The sequence below is a fragment of the Coregonus lavaretus genome (genome assembly GCF_964263955.1).
Source record: "Coregonus lavaretus genome assembly, chromosome: 35".
Taxonomy (NCBI): Eukaryota; Metazoa; Chordata; class Actinopteri; order Salmoniformes; family Salmonidae; genus Coregonus; species Coregonus lavaretus.
The window spans coordinates 4,787,036-4,809,535 of record NC_140022.1 but is presented as its reverse complement, the minus strand read 5'-3'; the positions used below and the strand labels follow the sequence as shown (position 1 = coordinate 4,809,535).

Below are 22,500 nucleotides of genomic sequence, written 5' to 3'. Positions count from 1 at the left end.
AGGCAATTTAAATTGTGTAACATACCAGTTTATAAAAGTCACCTCGGGGAGTTTTGTATGGTCTCAAAATAATATTTTTCACTTTTCACTTTCACGTGCATTTACCCTCCTAGACGCTAGATGGCTCTGTAGATTTCCCTAACAACTTTCAACTCGGAAGTTGCCCTTATCTTACACGCAAATGACTACCGTCAACATGCCTTCACAACCAACACATGTGTAGCATGCTTGAAAGAGATGAATGTACTCTTTCTGTGATGTTTATGATCATTTAAATAATAAGAAATATAGGGAACAACTACCAACATGAAGTTTGCTTACAGGGTAAGTGATACTTTATATCACTTAGTAGAGTTTATCTGCTTGCTAGCTTTTTAGCTAGCTAGTTAGCTAATCTTTCTAATTTCTGCCTCTAGTTTTCCAATTTGTTGGGAGCTGTGTATCGTCATGGGAATCTGAGTTTCTCCAAGGATGGCAACTCTGTGATAAGTCCGGTGGGAAACCGCATCTCTGTCTTTGATCTAAAAAAGTAAGATGGCATCTGATTACAGGATTCCTGGTATCTGATCACTAGCTACATTTAATAGCTAGCTAGATTCCTTTACAACACTGTGTTGATTAAAATACATTTTTAACTTATTGCATTTGGAGAACAGACTGACTGATCATTTTCTCTTTCTAACAGCAACAAGTCAGAGACACTGCCAGTGTCCACTGCCAAGAACATCACCTGTGTCGGCCTCTCCCCTGATGGGAACCTGGCTATACTGGTGGATGAAGATGGAGCAGCGTTGCTGGTCAGCCTGATCACAAGAGCTGTTCTGCATCACTTCCACTTCCACAAACCTGTGGCCAGTATCCGCTTCTCTCCTGATGGCAGGTCAGTCCCTCACACATCATGACACACACACACTGCATTGCTATATCATTACATCAACTGATGTAGCCTAATGTCTGTTGTTGTGACTCTTTCCCGGTGCTCAGGAAGTTTGTGGTAACCAAGGAGAATGTAGCGCTTATGTATCATGCTCCCGGGAGGAACCGGGAGTTCAATGCCTTTGTCTTGGACAAGAGCTACTATGGACCCTACGATGAGACCACCTGCATCGACTGGACCGACGACTCCAAGTGAGTCACTGGCCCACCTAGAACATTTATACAATGTGTTGTTCGTTATGGTCTGTTTCATGTCACCTGGCAATGAAAAACCAGCAAACACTGCCGACCCCTATCATTGGAGTTTAGCATCCCCAGTATACAGTTTTGTCTTGTGACCCTTCATTATATAATAGTAGTAGTAGTAGTAGAGAGAGAACCCCTGCCTTAACTCTGTTTCCCCCATGCAGGTGCTTCGTGGTGGGCAGCAAAGACATGTCTACCTGGGTGTTTGGAGCCGAGCGCTGGTCCAACCTCATCTACTACTCTCTGGGGGGACACAAGGACATCATGGTGGGCTGCTTCTTCGAGAAGGACAGTTTAGATGTGAGTGTTCTCTCTCTGTTTCCCGCTCAGCCCTTCTCTGCGTCCAACATGTTCTGGGTTTCTCTATGTGCCCTGTGTGCGTTTGCAGATTGGACCTTGCATGTGGTTGTGCATCATTTATAGTATTTGAGTTAAAGGGATACTTAAGGATTTTGGTAATGATGCCATTTATCTACTTCCCCAGAGTCAGATTAACTAGTGGAGACCATTTTTATGTCTCTGTGTCCAGTATGAAGGACGTTAGAGGTAGGTTTGCGAGCCAATGCTAACTAGCGTTAGCACAATGACTGGAAGTCTATGGGTATCTGCTAGCATGCCAAAACCCAGAAGTATCCCTTTAGGTGTATGTACATGTTTCCATACTGACCTGCTGAATATGTGTGTGTTCCAGTTGTACACAGTGAGCCAGGACGGGACGCTGTGTGTGTGGGAGAGTGATACCGAGCTGGACGGGCTGGTTCTGAGGAAGACAAAGCTACCAGCGGAGAGAGGAGATGAGGAGGAGGGAGGAGAAGGAGAGGAGGAAGAGCCCAGAGGAGAGGTGATCAGAGGGAAAGGAGAAGGACCCAAAGAGAAGGAGGGGACCAAGAACGTCAGATACAAACAGAGGAGCAAGTATGTCATCTCACATATATGTTGAAGTATCTGTGGTACAGCATCAGACTGCCTAGAAACAAGGTTTACCTGGCCATGAGTCTAACCAACTCTAACCAAGAGATTTACAAATAAAGATTGATTTGTTTTGGGGCCAACTGAGTGTTACCAATGTGAGGTTGGTTTCTGATTGGACACTGCCTGTTGTGTTTGTCTCCACCAGACACTTCTTCAACAAGGAGGGGGACTTCAACAACCTGACGGCTGCAGCGTTCCACAAGCCCACACACATCCTGGTGACTGGGTTCGCCTCGGGGATCTTCCATCTCCACGAACTGCCCGAGTTCAACCTCATCCACTCCCTAAGGTCAGGGTTCACACACACACACACACACACACTAACTCCTCAACTGTTGAACCACTCAATGACCAGTTTCATTCAGGCCCCTAGCCTGCAGTTCTTGCTGGTGGGTGTCATTCATCATAAGTTGTTAGGACAATTAGGTTTTGTTGTACTAGTATTATTGGCTAGTAGCAGTAACTGAGCCTGTATGTTTTCATGTGTTCTCTCAGTATCTCAGACCAGAGGATTGCCACAGTGTCCATGAACAGCTCTGGTGACTGGATAGGCTTTGGCTGCTCAGGTATGGTCTCATGGTGTCTCAATTAACATACCCAAATACCACATCCAAGCTTGCAATGTTTAACAAAGGAACAAACTATAATCATTACCCGTGTGACATGTTGCCTTGTGTGTGTTGTCCAGGTCTGGGCCAGCTGCTGGTGTGGGAGTGGCAGAGTGAATCCTACGTGTTCAAACAGCAGGGACACTTCAACAACATGGCCGCCCTGGCTTACTCCCCCGACGGACAGTACATCGCTACAGGAGGGGATGATGGGAAAGTGAGTTCGTATACATTTTTCTCCATGGCCCGGTAGCTGCTGTGTCTCAGTTGTTCTGTTGTGCCAAACCACGTGTTGGCTGAGTGATACAACGTTTTTGGAATACCGAGGTCAGGAAAATGGTGAACCTGGCCGTGACCCCATTACCTGCAGGTGTCTCAGGGGGAGTTGGGATATGCAAGAAACACTTGTACAAGTGTGTAACACGACAAATATAAGCACCCCCCAAATTATTGTATTATTAGGTAACAACAGCAGGATTTTCCGGTGTTTTCAAGCAGGCATGTGAATGCTGACGGCGTTCTGTGTTTCAGGTGAAAGTGTGGAACACGACCAGCGGCCTGTGCTTCGTCACGTTCACAGAACACACCAGCTCTGTCACTAACGTCACCTTCACCTCCAGAGGCTTTGTCATCGTCAGCGCCTCCCTGGATGGAACGGTCCGAGCCTTCGACCTGCACAGGTAAGAGAACACACCTGGTGAAGGTAGCTTCACAACACACAACACACCAACACACCTACACACCACAACACACCTACACACCACAACACACCTACACACCACTACACACCTAATAATAATAATAATAATATGCCATTTAGCAGACGCTTTTATCCAAAGCGACTTACAGTCATTCAGTGCATACATTTTTGTGTATGGGTGGTCCCGGGGATCGAACCCACTACCTTGGCGTTACAAGCGCCGTGCTCTACCAGCTGAGCTACAGAGGACTACACACACCTACACACCACAACACACCTACACACCACAACACACCTACACACCACAACACACCTACACACCACAACACACCTACACACCACAAACCTGTTGAAGACAGACATGCACAATACTCACCTGTCCAGTTAAGACAGCAACAAACTAGGCATGCAACATTGTAGAAACCTTCCCAGAAACATGTTTTCCCTTTCAATCACATGCACTTGGAATGTTTCATAGAGAAACAGACTCTATGGTAAATGAGTGGAGCATACTGATAGTTGATTGTCTGTAACTGCTGCATCTCTCCAGGTACCGTAACTTCCGGACGTTCACGTCTCCGCGGCCGGCCCAGTTCTCGTCTCTGGCGGTGGACCCGAGCGGGGACCTGGTGAGCGCTGGTGCCCAGGACTCCTTCGAGGTCTTCATCTGGTCCATGCAGACGGGACGCCTGCTAGAGGTCCTGGGGGGCCACGAGGGCCCGGTGAGCTGTCTGTGCTTCAGCCCGGTGCAGTCCATTCTGGCCAGTGCATCATGGGACAAAACGGTCCGCCTCTGGGACATGATGGACAGCTGGCAGACCAAAGAGACGCTCCGTCTCACCTCTGACGGTAAGCCCCGCCTCAGTCTCCGCTCAGTCCCTTCCACAGCTCTCTGACTGGCGGTCATGTTAATGGGATAGTTTCCTGCTAAATTAGCATTTTTTCATCATTTTCTTAATCCAGAGTTGTTAGTTGTTTATAGACAGACACTTAGTAGTAGGGGAAACACTGAATGAATGTCTCTCTCCGATTGGTTGTCCAGGACTGGCAGTGTCGTACCGACCGGATGGTCAGGAGCTGGCCGTAGCCACGCTGGACGGAGAGATCTCCTTCTGGAACCCCCAGTCAGCCAATCAGACGGGCTCGGTCAGCGGACGCCACGACCTGGAGATGGGACGCAAGGAGACCGACAAGATCACCGCCAAACAGTCCGCCAAGGGCAAGTGAGTGGAATAATGTGTGTGTGTTTCTGCCAGTGTTCTGGTTATTTGACCAACTGTTAATTTCCCTATCAGCGTCTTAGCAATTACCTCACAAGTTTCCCTTCAGGCATTAAGTGTGGCCACCCGTACTGTGTATTCCAGGTCCTTCACGTCGCTGTGCTACTCTGCAGACGGGGAGTCCATCCTGGCTGGAGGCCAGTCCAAGTTTGTCTGCATCTACAACATCAGAGAACAGATCCTCATGAAGAAGTTTGAGATCTCGTGCAACCTGTCCCTTGATGCCATGGAGGTACAGAGCTGACCACAGGTTCACCTACAAAGCATTGGTCTATCAGTCCATATGGACTTCTGAATGAGCAGACCTTCATAGTATAAATACTGTGCTAGTAGAATGGCGGCTAGCACTCTTCTAGTCAGATGTGTTGCGTGAGATTGATCTTGTGTGTGTTCTGGCTCCTTCAGGAGTTCTTGGACCGGAGGAAAATGACGGAGTTTGGGAGTCTGGCGCTGGTGGATGAGGGGGTGGGCGATGGTGACGGGGTAGAGCTCAGTCTGCCCGGGGTTAGGAAAGGAGACATGAGCTCTCGCCATTTCAAGCCTGAAATCAGAGTGAGCTCTCTCCGCTTCTCTCCTACTGGTTAGTATCAGGATTACAAGTGTCTTATCTGAGCTTGTTCTTCTGAAGAGTCCACCTGGTGCATCGTTCTGTTCCACGGCTATGCCATGTCAAATGTTAACGCTTTTCTCTTCTCTCTTCCCCTTCCCTCCCTCTCTTCTCTATTTCACCTCCCTCTCTTCTATATTTCCCCTCCCTCCCTTCTCTCTTTCCCCTCCCTCCCTCCCTCCCTCCCTCCCTCCCTCCCTCCCTCCCTCCCTTCTCTCTTTCCCCTCCCTCCCTCCCTTCTCTCTTTCCCCTCCCTCCCTCCCTCCCTTCTCTCTTTCCCCCCCTCCCTCCCTCCCTCCCTTCTCTATTTCCCCTCCCTCCCTCCCTTCTCTCTTTCCCCTCCCTCCCTTCTCTCTTTCCCCTCCCCCCCTCCCTTCTCTTTCCCCTCCCTCCCTCTCTTCTCTCTTTCCCCTCCCTCCCTCTCTTCTCTCTTTCCCCTCCCTCCCTCTCTTCTCTCTTTCCCCTCCCTCCCTCTCTTCTCTCTTTCCCCTCCCTCTCTTCTGTCTTTCCCCTCCCTCCCTCTCTTCTCTCTTTCCCCTCCCTCCCTCTCTTCTCTCTCCTCCCTCTCTTCTCTCTTTCCCCTCCCAGGTCGTAGCTGGGCTGCTACCTCCACGGAGGGCCTGCTGACCTACTCTCTGGACGGGGCGCTGGTGTTTGACCCCTACGACCTTGACCTGGACGTGACCCCCGTCAGCGTCCGCCGCCAGCTGCGCCAGGCCGAGTGGGCAGCTGCCATCGTGCTGGCGTTCCGCCTCAACGAGACCGCCCTCACACAGGAAGTCCTGGAGGCCGTGCCACACCACCAGAGTGAGTGCTCATGGGTATTTCTAGTTCTGTGAAGGTGTCATGTGACTTTCATTTCTGGTCAAAAGTGCTGCGATCTGTACTTGTTTGTAAAAATGAGAGGTTGGGTCTTGGCGGATGTAAGAGTTAGTTTTTTGTAACCAAAGACCAGTAGATTATCATGGTCGTAGTCACACACGATCAGTATGTCCTCAGCGTCTGTGTGTACTTCACGTGTGTGTGTGTGTGTGTGTGTGTGTGTGTTAGTCGCGGTGGTGTGCGGCTCCCTGCCTGACGTGTACGTAGAGAAACTGCTAGGCTTCATAGCATCAGCCCTGGAGCGGTGTGGTCACCTGCAGTTCTACCTGAGCTGGGCCCAGTCTCTCCTCACGCAGCATGGACAGAAACTCAAAACCAGGTGGGTACAAACACACCAATAACCATAGCATAGAAATAACAGGCTTATCTTCCTTATCAAAACCAGTTCAACATTTACTGAGAGGAGAAATGACATCTTGTAGAGTTATTTAGAGAAAGTGCCCACAAAGTATTGTGAAGCCACAGCAGAGGGCAGAATGCTAAATACTGTTTTGTGGTGAACAGATCTGGGGCTATTCTACCCACCATTCAGTCTCTGCAGAAGAGCATTCAAAGGCACTTTGAGGATCTCTCAAAACTGTAAGTCCAAATATATTACACATCATCTCCTATTCTTTTAAACTGTTTTTTCTCTGTCTCGGTACAGACTGTTCCAGATCTGTGTGTACCTGTAACACAGGGTGGAATGTGGTGGTGTTCATTTGTCTGTGTCCTGTGCAGTTGTGACTGGAACATGTACACCATCCGCTACGCGCTCGCCCTGTCGAAGCAGAGGGGTGTGAAGAGGACGGCGGGGGGCGCTCTCTGTGACGAGGGGGTCAGCGAGGACTCTGAGGTGATGAGCGAGGCCTCTCTGGAGGAGGAGACAGACATGCTCATGTAGGATGCTGCTACAACCTCTTGAGTGGTCTACTTCCCTACGTCCACTCTGACCTGAATATAGGGCCAGGAAAACCATTGAGTGGTATGAAGGAGACCCACTGCAGTTCTTCATCTAACCACTGATAAAGGAATGGAGACAAGGAGAGGAAGCCACTCAAGAGTACGGTGATGCAGCTTCAACAAGGTTCTCTTCCAATATCCACACTAGCGTACCACTTAGAATGAAGCAATGTATTGGGCATGCATTCTAAGTACTGTAGTATGCTAGGATGGATATTGGAATGTAGCCCAAGTGACACTGACGTCATCACACAGGGCTTCTCCCAGTGCCTTCTGGGAAATCAAGATGGCCGCCAACAGGCCAAAGGAGAGGATAGTGGTGAAGGACTGTAGCAGACCACATCAAAGGATTAACTTGCGCTCTGTGCCAGTTTATTTAGTACACCTTACCTTGAGTGTCTTATTCAAAACAAAGTCAATGCAAACGTGTTTATTTTTTTGTAGTAAACTGTTTGAAAAATGACTGGTGATTAATAGTTTTGTGTTAAGTTAGTGATGGTTAAGTATCGTGATATAATTTGATTCCAAGTATCAATTCTATATTTGTCATCCTGTAGCTTGTCACTCAACATTGTAATTCTGATACTAAAATGTAGGTTGAAATAAAGAACAATGCATTTTATTTATTTTTATTCAAATGCCAGAGCACTTTTTATGTTAATTCAAAATCATCAGCAGTATTAGAAGTTCAAAATGAATGTCATTTTCCTAACCCTGATATGCAGGTCTGTACAGGCTGACATTTGGACAACTGGTCTTTAATCTCACACATATACACATGAGAAATATACATATCCACAGTATAGGGTATAGCTACATAATCATACTTGATGACAATAGTAACCAAAGACCTCAATTGATCCTCGAGTGGCTTGAAAGTTCCCTTGAACAATACTGGTCTCCATTTTACTTCATATTAAAAGGGTAAGAATGTAAAGTACTTGCAAATATATTAAAAGACTCGAGACACCGTAGTCAGAAGCAAAAATTGTGCTGCCTTGTTGGATTCAATCCATATTGCGGAAGATCCGCGTTAAAATGTAAAGGTAATTTGCGATTGAGCTAACCCGTGAATGCAGTCTCCGCGAACATTGCCTTTAAATTTTAATCGAGCTATAACGCGGATCTTCCGCGATACAGATTGAATCCAGACCTTAATGTCTGATGTTTTCCAACCCGAAACCTTTCATATCAGTTTCACTTCATGTGTTTGCATGTTTGAAACACTTATTCTGGACAACGCATTCAAAGGCATCCATTGGCCAAATTTACAGTAGTATTCCACCGTTGCCATAGAGGCGGTCACTTCTACCGTTGCCATAGAGACGGTCACTTCTTTTTAGTCCATGAAATCATAGATAAACAATGGGTCCCTTACTCAGGCTGATTCCCAAATGGGTCCTGGTCAAAAGTAATACTCTACATCGGGAATAGGGTACCATATGGGACAAAAGTTAAGTTGCCCCAGAGCACTGATCTAGGATCAGCTTACCTTACCCCAGTCCTCCATGGGGGGAACATTACCAACCCCAGATCAGTGCATAGGGGCAACTACATCTTTAACCATCAGTCTGTCTATATACATGGCAACTTATAAAAGTAACCAACACATTTTCTTACACAATTTGTACAGCGAGATACTTAAGACTAGTCCTTTACAATAACCCATGCAAGAGAAGGCATTACCATTTCTTGGGGCCACAAGATTCAAGTTCTGCTCTCCAACCCGAACGGTCTCAGCAGGCAGTGTGTTCAACCAAACAGGGTTATAAAAGGTTTATCTCTTAGGCCATTTACATACTAGGAAAACCCAGAACTAAATCTATAAAGTGCTCCAAAATCCCGCATTGCAGTTGATTGTGAGGGCCCTTCCCAACATTAGGCTACATTTCCAAGATAACGTTGAAAGAACTCGTTCAAGCACAACAGTGAAGTGAGGGAGGTGTGAGATTGACAGGAGGGCAGGCCAATGTTAGAATTGACAGATTGTTTTTGGATTAGATTAGGAAGAATTTGGTGTTCCGTGAATAGCACTATATTAGTGAATGTCCTTAGATAAACTGATCGTTGACAAAAAGAAGGAACCAAAAATGACATGGAAAGACATTGCATACACAATCCATCCCATATTCACCACCCACAGTCAGACAGTACACCCCCCATTCACTCAGTCACACAGGAAGAGCAGTGTCAGTTAGGATCTGGAGAAGAACAACATCATTCCTAAACACCAGATTTATTCATACTGGGTCCATTCCACACTACAGTTCCCATCAGCCCCTGGGCTCCAGGTCAACAGTTGGATTGGAGCGTTGACGATGTTTGTGTTTGGCCATTCAACCAAAGGAACGGGGAGGCGGTGGTCCGGTAAAACTGGAGAATAGCAGGATGTGTCCTTTCCTGGACCCGCCCCTTCTTCTCATCCACCGCAATGCATCATGGGCCACAGTCTACTTGTGGCCTGGTTGTGGGGAGGGTAAAAACATAAAACAGAGAAAGAGTGTTATACCACCAAGCCACATGAGGGGCTGTTTTGCTATGAATGCCAAAGTTTGAAACTACAGGGTATGAGGGTAATGTCATGCAATTGATGCAAGAAAGCAACCTGGTAGTTTCGCCAAGTCTTGGAAGGAAGAGCTAGCAGGTGCTATGGTGTTACTGCAGGAAAGACTATCAGGCAATGCATGTGATTGTTGCAGTAGGAGCAGGTTGGGAGAGCTAGCTAGTCTGTCTAACTGTGTTAGGACAAGAGTTAGACAGAGCACAGGATACAGATCAACCACACACACACACACTTCAAACAGGCCACTTTATCCCCCAGATCAACCACACACACAAACACTTCAAACATACCACTTTATCCCCCAGATCAACCACACACACAAACACTTCAAACATACCACTTTATCCCCCAGATCAACCACACACACAAACACTTCAAACAAGCCACTTTATCCCCCAGATCAACCACACACACTTCAAACAGGCCACTTTATCCCCCAGATCAACCACACACACTTCAAACAGGCCACTTTATCCCCCAGATCAACCACACACACTTCAAACAGGCCACTTTATCCCCCAGATCAACCACACACACTTCAAACAGGCCACTTTATCCCCCAGATCAACCACACACACTTCAAACAGGCCACTTTATCCCCCAGATCAACCACACACACACTTCCAACAAGCCACTTTATCCCCCAGATCAACCACACACACAAACACTTCAAACAAGCCACTTTATCCCCCAGATCAACCACACACAGAAACACTTCAAACAAGCCGCTTTATCCCCCAGATCAACTAAAAGCTAGTCTGTATGATACATGGTAGGTAGTAGGTACTAGCCTATCCTTAAAACTCAACTCAAAAACACAATACTGACACTAGCAATTCCCTCTCTCTCACACACACACACACACACACCCCTATCATGATGTTCACACAGATTCATTCATCCTTGCTCATACAAAGTACATCTCTTACAAACACACTTCCTCTCAGCACATCCACACTAAAGCGGACACTGACCTGCGATGTATTTTGCTCCAATTAACATTAACATGCTACCCAGAATGTAAAAGCCCAGTGGGACACTACTGAAGATACTAGTTTCACCTGGACGATGTCCAAACCCAGGTCCAATTCAAGCAAGACAGAGGAGAGAGAAACACAGTGGGACACAGAATTACCACCTCTGGGTCCAGCTTAACTAGCCTGGTCCAAGATCTGTTTGTTTGTGCTGTCTTGCCAACTCCTATGGTCATTGGGGTGACGATGACCACAAGAGTTGGCAAGACAGCAAAAACAGGCCTGGGACCAGGCTACAGCTCAACAACAATGTTGGCACTAGATTACAATGACTTTGACTTTTTCCTTCAGCTTAGAAGTTGACTGTGTTTTTAGGAATTGGAACAGCCACCCAGTCTGTCATTGTATTCATTAGGGGTGTCACTGTTCAGTCAGTCTTACTGTCCCTTGTTTTAATTACACACTTTGCTATTATGGACCAGCCTACATTAAACCGGTCAGTATTAAAGTGGAGAACAGTTCCTACCATTTCCATTAGAGATGGGTTCAGTGGTTTCCCAGTTCATGGCTCTCTGTACGGCCTTCTTCCAGCGAGCATATCGAAACTCACTCTCTACAGAGCACAATAGAGAGAGAGAGGGAGAGAGAAGGAGAGAGGGAGAGAGGAGAGAGGGAGAGAGAAATACAGGGGGATAGAGAAGGAGAGAGGGAGAGAGAAGGAGAGAGGAATACAAGGGGAGAGAAAGCAAGACAGAAATAAATACATCATCCCATTCATTTACATGGAAACAACAGCAAACATTTTGCAGAGTTGTTTGCTGGGTTCATTATATTGTCCTTACCATAGGCTCCCTGACCTCCAGGGTTCATAGAGAGACAGAGAGACAGACATACAGATATATTTACCTATGTCTGTGTTCAAACAAATATGAACTGCTAGCAATGAGATCAGGTAACAGTGCTTTACATGTCCCTTACCTCAAGGGTTGATAGAGAGACAGACAAATATTTTTGACCTACAGTACTTGTCAAACGTTTGGACACACCTACTCATTCAAGGGGTTTTCTTTCTTTTTACTATGTTCTACATTGTAGAATAATAGTGAAGACAACAAAACTATGAAATAGCACATATGGAATCATGTAGTAACCAAAAAAGTGTTAAACAAATCAAACTATATTTTAGATTCTTCAAAGTAGCCACCCTTTGCCTTGATGACAGCTTTGCACACTCTTGGCATTCACTCAACCAGCTTCATGAGGTAGTCACCTGGAATGCATTTCAATTAACAGGTGTGCCTTCTTAAAAGTTAATTTGTGAAATGTATTTCCTTCTTAATGCGTTTCAGCCAATCAGTTGTGTTGTGACAAGGTAGGGGGGGTATACAGAAGATAGCCCTATTTGGTAAAAGACCAAGTCCATATTATGGCAAGAACAGCTCAAATAAGCAAAGAGAAACGACAGTCCATCATTACTTTAAGACATGAAGGTCAGTCAATACAGAAAATGTCAAGAACTTTGAAAGTTTCTTCAAGTGCAGTGTCCAAACGTTTGACTGGTACTGTATGTCTGTGTTCAAACAAAAAGGAACTGCTAGCATTGAGATAAGGTAATAGTGCTTTACATGTCCCTTACCTTCAGAGTTGATAGAGACAAATACTTTTGACCTATGTCTGTGTTCAAACAAAAAGGAACTGCTAGCATTGAGATAAGGTAACAGTGCTTTACATGTCCCTTACCTTCAGGGTTGATTTGTGGCTCAAACTTCTCAGAGGTGACCTCACTGAGGTCCTCAGGACACAGGCTCCAGACACTGACCCCCTCTGCTGACCCCGCAGCCATGGCCGCACCCAGGGCAGTGGTCTCAGGCATGGAGGGCTTCACTACAAACAACACAATCTTCCTCATTGTCCTCATCACCATCATCGTGGACATTATCATAAACATAGTGTGTGAAAGAGAGAGAAAGAAAGAGAGAGCGAGAGAGAGACAGAGTGAGAGAGAGAGAGACAGAGCGAGAGAGACAGAGCGAGAGCGAGAGAGAGAGAGCGAGCGAGCGAGAGAGAGTGGGTCTCTTACCAACGGGGATGCAGAGTATATCAGCTTGCAGCTGCATCAGTAGTCTGTTGGAGGTCATGCCCCCGTCTACCTGGAGCTGGGTCAGAGGGATGCCACTGTCCTGGTTCATCGCATCCAGGATCTCTCGAGTCTGGAAACAGACAGCTTCCAACGCAGCGAAGGCCAGGTGACTCTTGTTAGTGAACTGAGTCAGACCACAGATTATCCTGTGTATGAGAGAGAGAGAGAAACTTTATTTTACACTTCTTGACTTACCGTTCCTTCTTTACCAAATGTAAGAGACAGAGAATGAGCTGATTTAAAGTAAAACTATGCTGAATTCAAGTTGTTCTAGTACTCACCCTCGTGCACTGGGCTCCCAGTAGGGGGCGTACAGACCAGAGAACGCCGGGACAAAGTAACAACCGTAAGACGTGCCCACTGAAGCCGCCAGTTTCTCTGAGGATGGAGAAACCAAAGAGATAAATAGAGAAGAGAGAGAGAGAGAGGTATGGAGAAGAGAAAGAGGTATGTAGAAGAGAGAGCGAGAGGTATGTAGAAGAGAGAGCGAGAGGTATGTAGAAGAGAGAGCGAGAGGTATGTAGAAGAGAGAGAGAGGTATGTAGAAGAGAGAGAGGTATGTAGAAGAGAGAGCAGTATGTAGAAGAGAGAGAGAGGTATGGAGAAGAGAGAGAGAGGTATGGAGAAGAGAGAGAGAGAGGTAAGGAGAAGAGAGCGAGGTATGGAGGAGAGAGCGAGGTATGGAGGAGAGGTGTTCTGGAACACACCCCTCTACTAGTGTTGTGAAGGACAGGACTTCCTCCTTACCCAGCTCTGTGGAAGTCTGAATGATCCCCAGGTTGTCCTTCAGCCAGCGAACCACAGCCCCCGCTATGGCCACCGAGCCCTGGAAACAACCAATCATAGATCAGTAGGGGAATAAAGGACCAATCAAGAAAAATAGAACTGACAACAACTTGACAGGATCAGACCAAGCAGGTCAGAAATGACTGCATAACAGTGCTGTACAAGTTGAATCCATGATCCATGGCTACCTCTAGTGCGTAGCAGGCAGGTTTGTCTCGACCCAGTTTGTACGCCACCGTGGTTAGTAGGCCATGGTCCGACATGACAGGCTGCAAGAGATCGAAGAGATAACAGTTAAAGCAATTAAACAGATAAGCTAAAACGGAAATTTCAAGAGACAGGCAAATGTTAAGAAATGCCTGTCTAGGCTGGGTGATGTCACAGAGGAATGTTCCACATCTTTAAAAAAATTAAATAATAAGGGAACAAAATCACCTTGGCTCCAGTGTTTCTGAGTAGAAAGCAGCCAGTTCCATATCTGAAAGATAGTCACTGATGTTTGAATATCTCAAAATTATCTTACAGTACAGTGGTTTGTGAAAGTATTCACCCCCCCCCCCCCCTTGGCATTTTTCCTATTTTGTTGCCTTACAACCTGGAATTAAAATATATTTTGGGGGGGTTTGTATCATTTGATTTACACAACATGCCTACCACTTTGAAGATGCAAAATGTTTTTTATTGTGAAAAACAAGAAATAAGACAAAAAAACATAAAACTTGAGCGTGCATAACTATTCACCCCCCCAAAGTCAATACTTTGTAGAGCCACCTTTTGCAGCAATTACAGCTGCAAGTCTCTTGGGGTATGTCTCTATAAGCTTGGCACATCTAGTCACTGGGATTTTTGCCCATTCTTCAAGTCAAAACTGCTCCAGCTCCAGTTGGATGGGTTCCGCTGGTGTACAGCAATCTTTAAGTCATACCACAGATTCTCAATTGGATTGAAGTCTGGGCTTTGACTAGGCCATTCAAATCAAATCAAATCAAATTTTATTGGTCACATGCGCCGAATACAACAGGTGCAGACATTACAGTGAAATGCTTACTTACAGCCCTTAACCAACAGTGCATTTATTTTAAACAAAAAAAGTAAGAATAAAACAACAACAAAAAAAGTGTTGAGAAAAAAAGAGCAGAAGTAAAATAAAGTGACAGTAGGGAGGCTATATATACAGGGGGGTACCGTTGCAGAGTCAATGTGCGGGGGCACCGGCTAGTTGAGGTAGTTGAGGTAATATGTACATGTGGGTAGAGTTAAAGTGACTATGCATAAATACTTAACAGAGTAGCAGCAGCGTAAAAAGGATGGGGTGGGGGGGCAGTGCAAATAGTCCGGGTAGCCATGATTAGCTGTTCAGGAGTCTTATGGCTTGGGGGTAGAAGCTGTTGAGAAGTCTTTTGGACCTAGACTTGGCACTCCGGTACCGCTTGCCGTGCGGTAGCAGAGAGAACAGTCTATGACTAGGGTGGCTGGAGTCTTTGACAATTTTGAGGGCCTTCCTCTGACACCGCCTGGTATAGAGGTCCTGGATGGCAGGAAGCTTTGCCCCAGTGATGTACTGGGCCGTACGCACTACCCTCTGTAGTGCCTTGCGGTCAGAGGCCAAGCAGTTGCCATACCAGGCGGTGATGCAACCAGTCAGGATGCTCTCGATGGTGCAGCTGTAGAATTTTTTGAGGATCTGAGGACCCATGCCAAATCTTTTTAGTCTCCTGAGGGGGAATAGGCTTTGTCGTGCCCTCTTCACGACTGTCTTGGTGTGTTTGGACCATGATAGTTCGTTGGTGATGTGGACACCAAGGAACTTGAAGCTCTCCACCTGTTCCACTACAGCCCCGTCGATGAGAATGGGGGCGTGATCAGTCCTCTTTTTTTTCCTGTAGTCCACAATCATCTCCTTTGTCTTGGTCACGTTGAGGGAGAGGTTGTTGTCCTGGCACCACACGGCCAGATCTCTGACCTCCTCCCTATAGGCTGTCTCATCGTTGTCATTCCAAGACATTTAAATGTTTCCCTTTAAACCACTCGAGTGTTGCTTTAGCAATATGTTTAGGGTCATTGTCCTGCTGGAAGGTGAACCTCCGTCCCAGTCTCAAATCTCTGGAAGACTGAAACAAGTTTCCCTCAAGAATTTCCCTGTATTTAGTGCCATCCATCATTCCTTCAATTCTGACCAGTTTCACAGTCCCTGCCGATGAAAAACATCCCCAGAGCATGTTGCTGCTACCACCATGCTTCACTGTGGGGATGGTGTTCTCGGGGTGATGAGGTGTTGGGTTTGCGCCAGACATAGCGTTTTACTTCATGCCAAAAAGCTCAATTTTAGTCTCATCTGACCAGAGTACCTTCTTCCATATGTTTGGGGAGTCTCCCACATGCCTTTTGGCGAACACCAAACGTGTTTGCTTATTTTTTTCTTTAAGCAATGGCTTTTTTCTGGCTACTCTTCCGTAAAGCCCAGCTCTGTGGAGTGTACGGCTTAAAGTGGTCTTATGGACAGATACTCCAATCTCCGCTGTGGAGCTTTGCAGCTCCTTCAGGGTTATCTTTGGTCTCTTTGTTGCCTCTGATTAATGCCCTCCTTGCCTGGACCATGAGATTTGGTGGGCGGCCCTCTCTTGGCAGGTTTGTTGTGGTGCCATATATAATAATAATAATAATGGATTTAATGGTGCTCCGTGGGATGTTCAACGTTTCGGATATTTTTTTTTATAACCCAACCCTGATCTGTACTTCTCCACAACTTTGTCCCTGACCTGTTTGGCGAGCTCCTTGGTCTTCCTGGTGCCGCTTGCTTGGTGATGACCCTTGCTTAGTGGTGTTGCAGACTCTGGGGCCTTTCAGAACAGGGGTATATATACTGAGATCATTAGAAACTTGCAATCCAACTAATTATGTGACTTCTGAAGGTAATTGGTTGCACCAGATCTTATTTAGGGGCTTCATAGCAAAGGGGGTGCATACATATGCACGCACCACTTTTCCGTTAATTATTTGTTCGAATTTTTTGAAACAAGTTTTTTTTTTCATTTCACTTCACCAATTTGGACTATTTTGTGTATGTCCATTACATGAAATCCAAATAAAAATCCATTTAAATTATAGGTTGTAATGCAACAAAATAGGAAAAACGCGAAGGGGGATGAATACTTTTGCAAGGCACTGTATCACCAGCTATGACAAACCTATGGAGAGAAGTCTTACGTGTTTTTGGCCTGCCCTTCCTTAAAGCACATCTGTCCAACAAGAGCAGCCGATTGGTCCCCAAGACACTGTAAACAAACAAAGACCCTTCAGATTGGTGGGAACAGGTGCCAATCACTTCTCATAACATCCAGAAATGTAATAAGGTGACCTTGAGTTGAGTAAGACAGGATGTTTCAAAACCTACCCCTGAGATGGGTATGCCACTAAGAGAGCCCGATTTCTGTCAAAGAAACAAAACATGTTAGCAATATGAAACAGCTTCACAGCTTTAATTCTGGCCAACTCCGTAACCACAAGACCCAGCAAAGCAAGACCCTTCACTGTATAAAACGCCATACCAGTTTGATGTTTCAAGCTGTCGTAGAAGTGTTGCTTGCGTACAGACAGACTGTAGAAGTGTTTTACTATACAGTATGGTGCTATAGCCAACAGCAAATTGCATCTTTTCTCAAACCACAGTCTAAAAAAAACATACATACATTCTCAATACAGCCAATCAAAGAGCATGAAGGAGACAGAGGAATGCAGTTGTCTTGGAGACAATCAAGTGGTTTAAGGCACACAAGTCAAATATCTTCACTCCCATTGAACTCAATATAACCCACAAATCACCAAAAGGGGCTAGGGATCGAAATGGAACTGAGCCGACCGAAATGGAACTGAGTAGAAGAGTGAAGAGATTTACCGAACAGCTTGTAGAAACACGTCAACAGGAAGAGGAGTAGCCAGACAGGAAGTAGACAGCAGCCCACTGAACACCTGGGCAAGGTGTGTGGCATTGCAATAAGGTGTAGGGCGTATGCCGGCATCATCCACAGTAGCGGAGCGGCGCGCATGCCACGACAGGAGCAGAGAAGGAAGCACACGCCCATCCTGTACAATTCCAAGCTTATCCAGGAGGGTTTTGGGAATGTCTGTATCTGTTTCAGTCTGACCTGACTACTCAAGATATGTTTTACAAATACACTACATGACCAGAAGTATGTGGACACCTGCTCATCGAGTATCTCATTCCAAAATGAAGGGCATTGATATGGAGTAGGTCCCCCCCTTTGCTGCTATAACAGCCTCCACTCTTCTGGGAAGGCTTTCCACTGGATGTTGGAACATTGCTATGGGGATTTGCTTCCATTCAGCCACAAGAACATTAGCGAGGTCGGGCACATCCCAAAGGTGTTCGATGGGGTTGAGGTCAGGGCTCTGTGCAGGCCAGTCAAGTTCTTCCACACCGATCTCGACAAACCATTTCTGTATGGATCTCGCTTTGTGCATGGGGGCATTGTCATGCTGAAACAGGAAAGGGCCTTCCCCAAACTGTTGCCACAAAGTTGGAAACACAGAATCGTCTAGAATGTCATTGTATGCTGTAGTGTTAAGATTTCCCTTCACTGGAACTAAGGAGCCTAGCCTGAACCATGAAAAACAGCCCTAGACCATTATTCCTCCTCCACCAAACTTTACAGTTGGTACTATGCATTGGGGCAGGTAGCGTTCTCCTGGCATCCGCCAAACCCAGATTCGTCCGTCGGACTGCTAGATGGTGAAGCGTGATTCATCACTCCAGAGAACGCGTTTCCACTGCTCCAGAGTCCAATGGGGGCGAGCTTTAAACTACTCCAGCCAACGCTTGGCATTGCGCATGGTGATCTTAGACTTGTGTGCGGCTGCTCGGCCGTGGAAACCCATTTCATGAAGCTCCCGACAAACAGTTATTGTGCTGACGTTACTTCCAGAGGCAGTTTGGAACTCGTAGTGAGTGTTGCAACCGAGGACAGACAATTTTTACGCGCTACGTGCTTCAGCACTCAGCAGTCCTGTTCTGTGAGCTTGTGTGGTCTACCACTTCGCGGCTGAGCCGTTGTTGCTCCTAGACGGTTCCTCTTCGCAATAACAGCACTTACAGTTGACCGGGGCAGCTCTAGCAGGGCAGAAATTAGATGAACTGACTTGTTGGAAAGGTGCCATCCTATGACGGTGCCACGTTGAAAGTCACTGATCTCTTCAGTACGGCCATTCTACTGCTAATGTTTGGCTATGGAGATAGCCGGATACACTAATTTGAAGGGGTGTCCACATACTTTTGTGTGTGTGTATATATATATATATATATATATATATATATATATATATATATATATATATATATATATATATATATATATATATATATATATATATATATATATATATATATATATATATATATAATATATAGTGTACCATGAAAATCTGTTTCATCTTTTTAAATGTTTAATATCCTATACAATGAAGGGGGAAAAAAATCTATATAGGTCAATTTTAGGGTGAGGCCTAACTCCCTGAAAATAGATATATCAGTCTCAAAGCCTTTAAAAGTCTTGCTCAACACATCTAACCATTGTCTTATCTCAATCAATGGCTTGGAAATGCACCTTTGGATGGTTCAGTCACTTTGACACAGAGAAGCAAGATGACTGGGGATCATGATCTGACATAGCGATAACAGTGATGAGGACGTCGATGAAGACCCCAATACTCACCAGGCTAGAACATATTTTCTATAGACAACAGGGGGGCACACAAAATAATGCTTGTGACAACACCTCAAACAAGTACAGACTAGGAAAAACAGACTAAATGCTCTCCGAATATGATGAATAAATGGTTATGACAGGATAGAAGCACACCTAAGCACAGATTCAGTTCCATAGTAACTATAAGCATGTTTAATAGACAGTGCAACACTTCATAATTCACCTTCCTCCCAACCCACAGACATTCAGACAAAGACAATGGGGACTTACCATTAAGCCGTAGATTTCTGAGGAACTCCTCACTTTTGGGAGAATCTCCATTGGAATATCAAAATATCTGAAAGAACGTGTCAAAACAGGAACAAGTGTAAACAGAAGATATGGTTTGTCTCACTGAATGGATATGTCCAGTATGCATGAGGGTGTACACAGTACGTATTAGATGTCCACCTACTTGCAGAGCTCTGGGTCCCATTCCAGGGTGTGGATGTTGAAGAGCATGGTCCTGCTGGCGTTGGTCACGTCTGTGCAGTGGACTCCCCCACTCTTTCCCCCTGTCAGACACTGTGGGGGGTAAACACAGAAACCTGTCAGACACTGTGGGGGGTAAACACAGAAACCTGTCAGACACTGTGGGGGGTAAACATAGAAACCTGTCAGACACTGTGGGGGGTAAACACAGAAACCTGTCAGACACTGTGGGGGGTAAACACAGAAACCTGTCAGACACTGTGGGGGGTAAACACAGAAACCTGTCAGACACTGTGGGGGACAAACACAGAAACCTGTCAGACACTGTGGGGGACAAACACAGAAACCTGTCAGACACTGTGGGGGGTAAACACAGAAACCTGTCAGACACTGTGGGGGGTAAACACAGAAACCTGTCAGACACTGTGGGGGGTAAACACAGAAACCTGTCAGACACTGTGGGAGACAAACACAGACACCTCTCAGACTTTGTGGGGGGCAAACACAGACACCTCTCAGACACTGTGGGGGGCAAACACAGACACCTCTCAGACACTGTGGGAGACAAACACAGACACCTCTCAGACACTGTGGGGGGCAAACACAGACACCTCTCAGACACTGTGGGGGGCAAACAGAGAAAATACTGGACACATAAGATTTCCTCAGAAACACAACAGAGGACAACTTGGCTTGGAGTATACAGACGGCCATTGTGGGCCTTTCCTATCCTTAACACTCACACACAGACATCATAAACCATATCTAAAGAGGTGTCTGCGTCTTACCCAGATAAGCCAGGAGTCGACGGTGCCAAACATGGCTCTGTGTGTCCGGACTGCCTCAGCGACCTCGTCCACATTATCCATCATCCAGCGAAGCTTCACAGCACTGAAGTACGTACTGATGGGGAGACCCGTCTTGTGCTGAGCAGAGAGGGGGGACCATTATGACATATACTTCAGAGAGGTGGAACTTTTTTTTTGTTTTTTTGTTTTACTTCAGATAGTTAGATAGTTTCTTTGACACATTTGTCTTTAACGTCCGGGTAAGCTGGGCCTGATGAAAACATGGTTATCTCCGGGTAAGCTGGGCCTGATGAAAACATGGTTATCTCCGGGTAAGCTGGGCCTGATGAAAACATGGTTATCTCCGGGTATGCTGGGCCTGATGAAAACATGGTTATCTCCAGGTAAGCTGGGCCTGATGAAAACATGGTTATATCCGGGTAAGCTGGGCCTGATGAAAACATGGTTATCTCCGGGTAAGCTGGGCCTGATGAAAACATGGTTATCTCCGGGTAAGCTGGGCCTGATGAAAACATGGTTATCTGCAGTCTGTGTTCCCCGGCATCTCACCTTCAAATGGTTCTTGTTTCTCCCAGGTGTCTTGTTGATCAGTCGCTCCACGGTCGACTGGGTCCGCAGGTCCAGCCACACTGCACACAACCAACACAACCTGTGTCTTTAAAATCCTTCCAGGCCTTAGATAACGGCTTTAGGTCATGAGGAAGGAGATGTGAACACAGGCACATATTCATAACTCACCGATAGCATTGTAGAGTGGCTCGCCTGTCTCTTTGTCCCAAACCAGCGTGGTCTCTCTCTGATTGGTCACTCCAATGGCTAGAAAGGTTCAAGTTTGATGAGTGAAAGTGACAGTCTGTAGTATGTTTTATGAGGAAGCGTTTGTGTGTGTGGGTGTGTTGTGTGTGTGGTGTGTGTCTTACCTTTGATGTTGGAGATGTCGATGTTGAGCTGGGTGAGTTTCTCACAGGTTCTCTCCATACACTCGTACACAGACTGCAGGATCTCTTTGGGATCCTCCTCCACCCACCTGATAAGAGGGTTAAAGGTCAGAGGTTAATAGATGTCAGAGGTTACAGGTCATCCAGTTTGAATGGAACTAATAGGGGATTTGTAGAGGCAACACAGCTGCATGTACTGACCCTTCCTTGGGGAAACTCTGGTTGATCTCAACCTGGTGGTGACTGAGGAGCTCGGCTGTTTTAGCATTGAACACCTGGGGATGAGACGAGAGAACAGGAGTGAACATCTGGACAAAAGTATCTCTGCTACCTAGACCGCAGAGTGGAACTGAAAAAGAACTCATGACGAATGTAAACACAGCTGAAAACAGGAGAGACGGACGAAGACGGGAGAGACGGACGAAGACGGGAGAGACGGACAAAGACGGGAGAGACGGACAAAGACGGGAGAGACGGACAAAGACGGGAGAGACGGACAAAGACGGGAGAGACGGACAAAGACGGGAGAGACGGACAAAGACGGGAGAGACGGACAAAGACGGGAGATACGGACAAAGACGGGAGAGACGGACAAAGACGGGAGAGGCGGGAGAGACGGACAAAGACGGGAGAGACGGACAAAGACGGGAGATACGGACAAAGACAGGAGAGACAGCACACAGAGTTATCATGTATCAGTTGTGGGAGAGTAGAGAAGAGGGGACAGCACTAAGGGAGACGAGAGAGACAGACAGGCAGACAGCTCCATTGCCCATCACAGTAGTATCCTCAACAGCAGATACCTCTCCAGGAAATGTGACAACAATAACACTGATAGCTCATTAACAAATCAAAGTGTCCTTGTTAGTCATTAGCTTTCACGGGTGGCTCCTCCCTATGATACACACACCCCTCCTTTCCTG

At 46.3% G+C, this 22,500-nt stretch overlaps 2 protein-coding genes across 8 annotated transcripts; one reads left to right on the top strand and one right to left on the bottom strand.

The window, feature by feature from the left end:
* The first annotated feature begins 177 nt into the window (after window positions 1-177).
* On the top strand, window positions 178-7,795 carry LOC311109925 (periodic tryptophan protein 2 homolog). Its single transcript, XM_084152942.1, has 18 exons — window positions 178-324; window positions 417-529; window positions 686-880; window positions 985-1,128; window positions 1,347-1,482; window positions 1,874-2,097; window positions 2,300-2,443; window positions 2,650-2,720; window positions 2,843-2,979; window positions 3,294-3,442; window positions 4,013-4,311; window positions 4,505-4,685; window positions 4,827-4,974; window positions 5,148-5,322; window positions 5,938-6,156; window positions 6,400-6,550; window positions 6,736-6,810; window positions 6,952-7,795. The coding sequence occupies exons 1-18, from the start codon at window positions 307-309 to the stop codon at window positions 7,112-7,114; spliced, it is 2,742 nt and encodes a 913-aa protein (XP_084009068.1). The 5' UTR covers window positions 178-306; the 3' UTR covers window positions 7,115-7,795.
* A 1-nt stretch (window position 7,796) lies between these two features.
* Window positions 7,797-22,355, bottom strand: LOC311109926 (glycerol kinase-like). Of its 7 annotated transcripts, XM_084152943.1 has the most exons (20): window positions 21,779-22,355; window positions 21,560-21,666; window positions 21,378-21,455; window positions 21,189-21,268; window positions 20,619-20,756; window positions 19,814-19,923; window positions 19,630-19,696; window positions 19,366-19,383; window positions 17,031-17,066; window positions 16,844-16,911; window positions 14,072-14,114; window positions 13,825-13,905; window positions 13,598-13,676; window positions 13,132-13,228; window positions 12,791-12,996; window positions 12,451-12,594; window positions 11,553-11,567; window positions 11,237-11,323; window positions 10,711-10,797; window positions 7,919-9,634 (listed from the first exon to the last, which is right to left on the bottom strand). In XM_084152943.1, the coding sequence occupies exons 1-20, from the start codon at window positions 22,267-22,269 to the stop codon at window positions 9,624-9,626; spliced, it is 2,043 nt and encodes a 680-aa protein (XP_084009069.1). In that variant the 5' UTR covers window positions 22,270-22,355; the 3' UTR covers window positions 7,919-9,623. The 7 variants fall into 7 exon arrangements, 6 of the variants coding, with proteins under 6 accessions (XP_084009073.1, XP_084009070.1, XP_084009074.1 ...); XM_084152944.1 differs by lacking the exon at window positions 11,553-11,567 and having other exon boundaries at window positions 7,808-9,634; XM_084152945.1 differs by lacking the exon at window positions 19,366-19,383.
* Window positions 22,356-22,500: the final 145 nt, after the last annotated feature.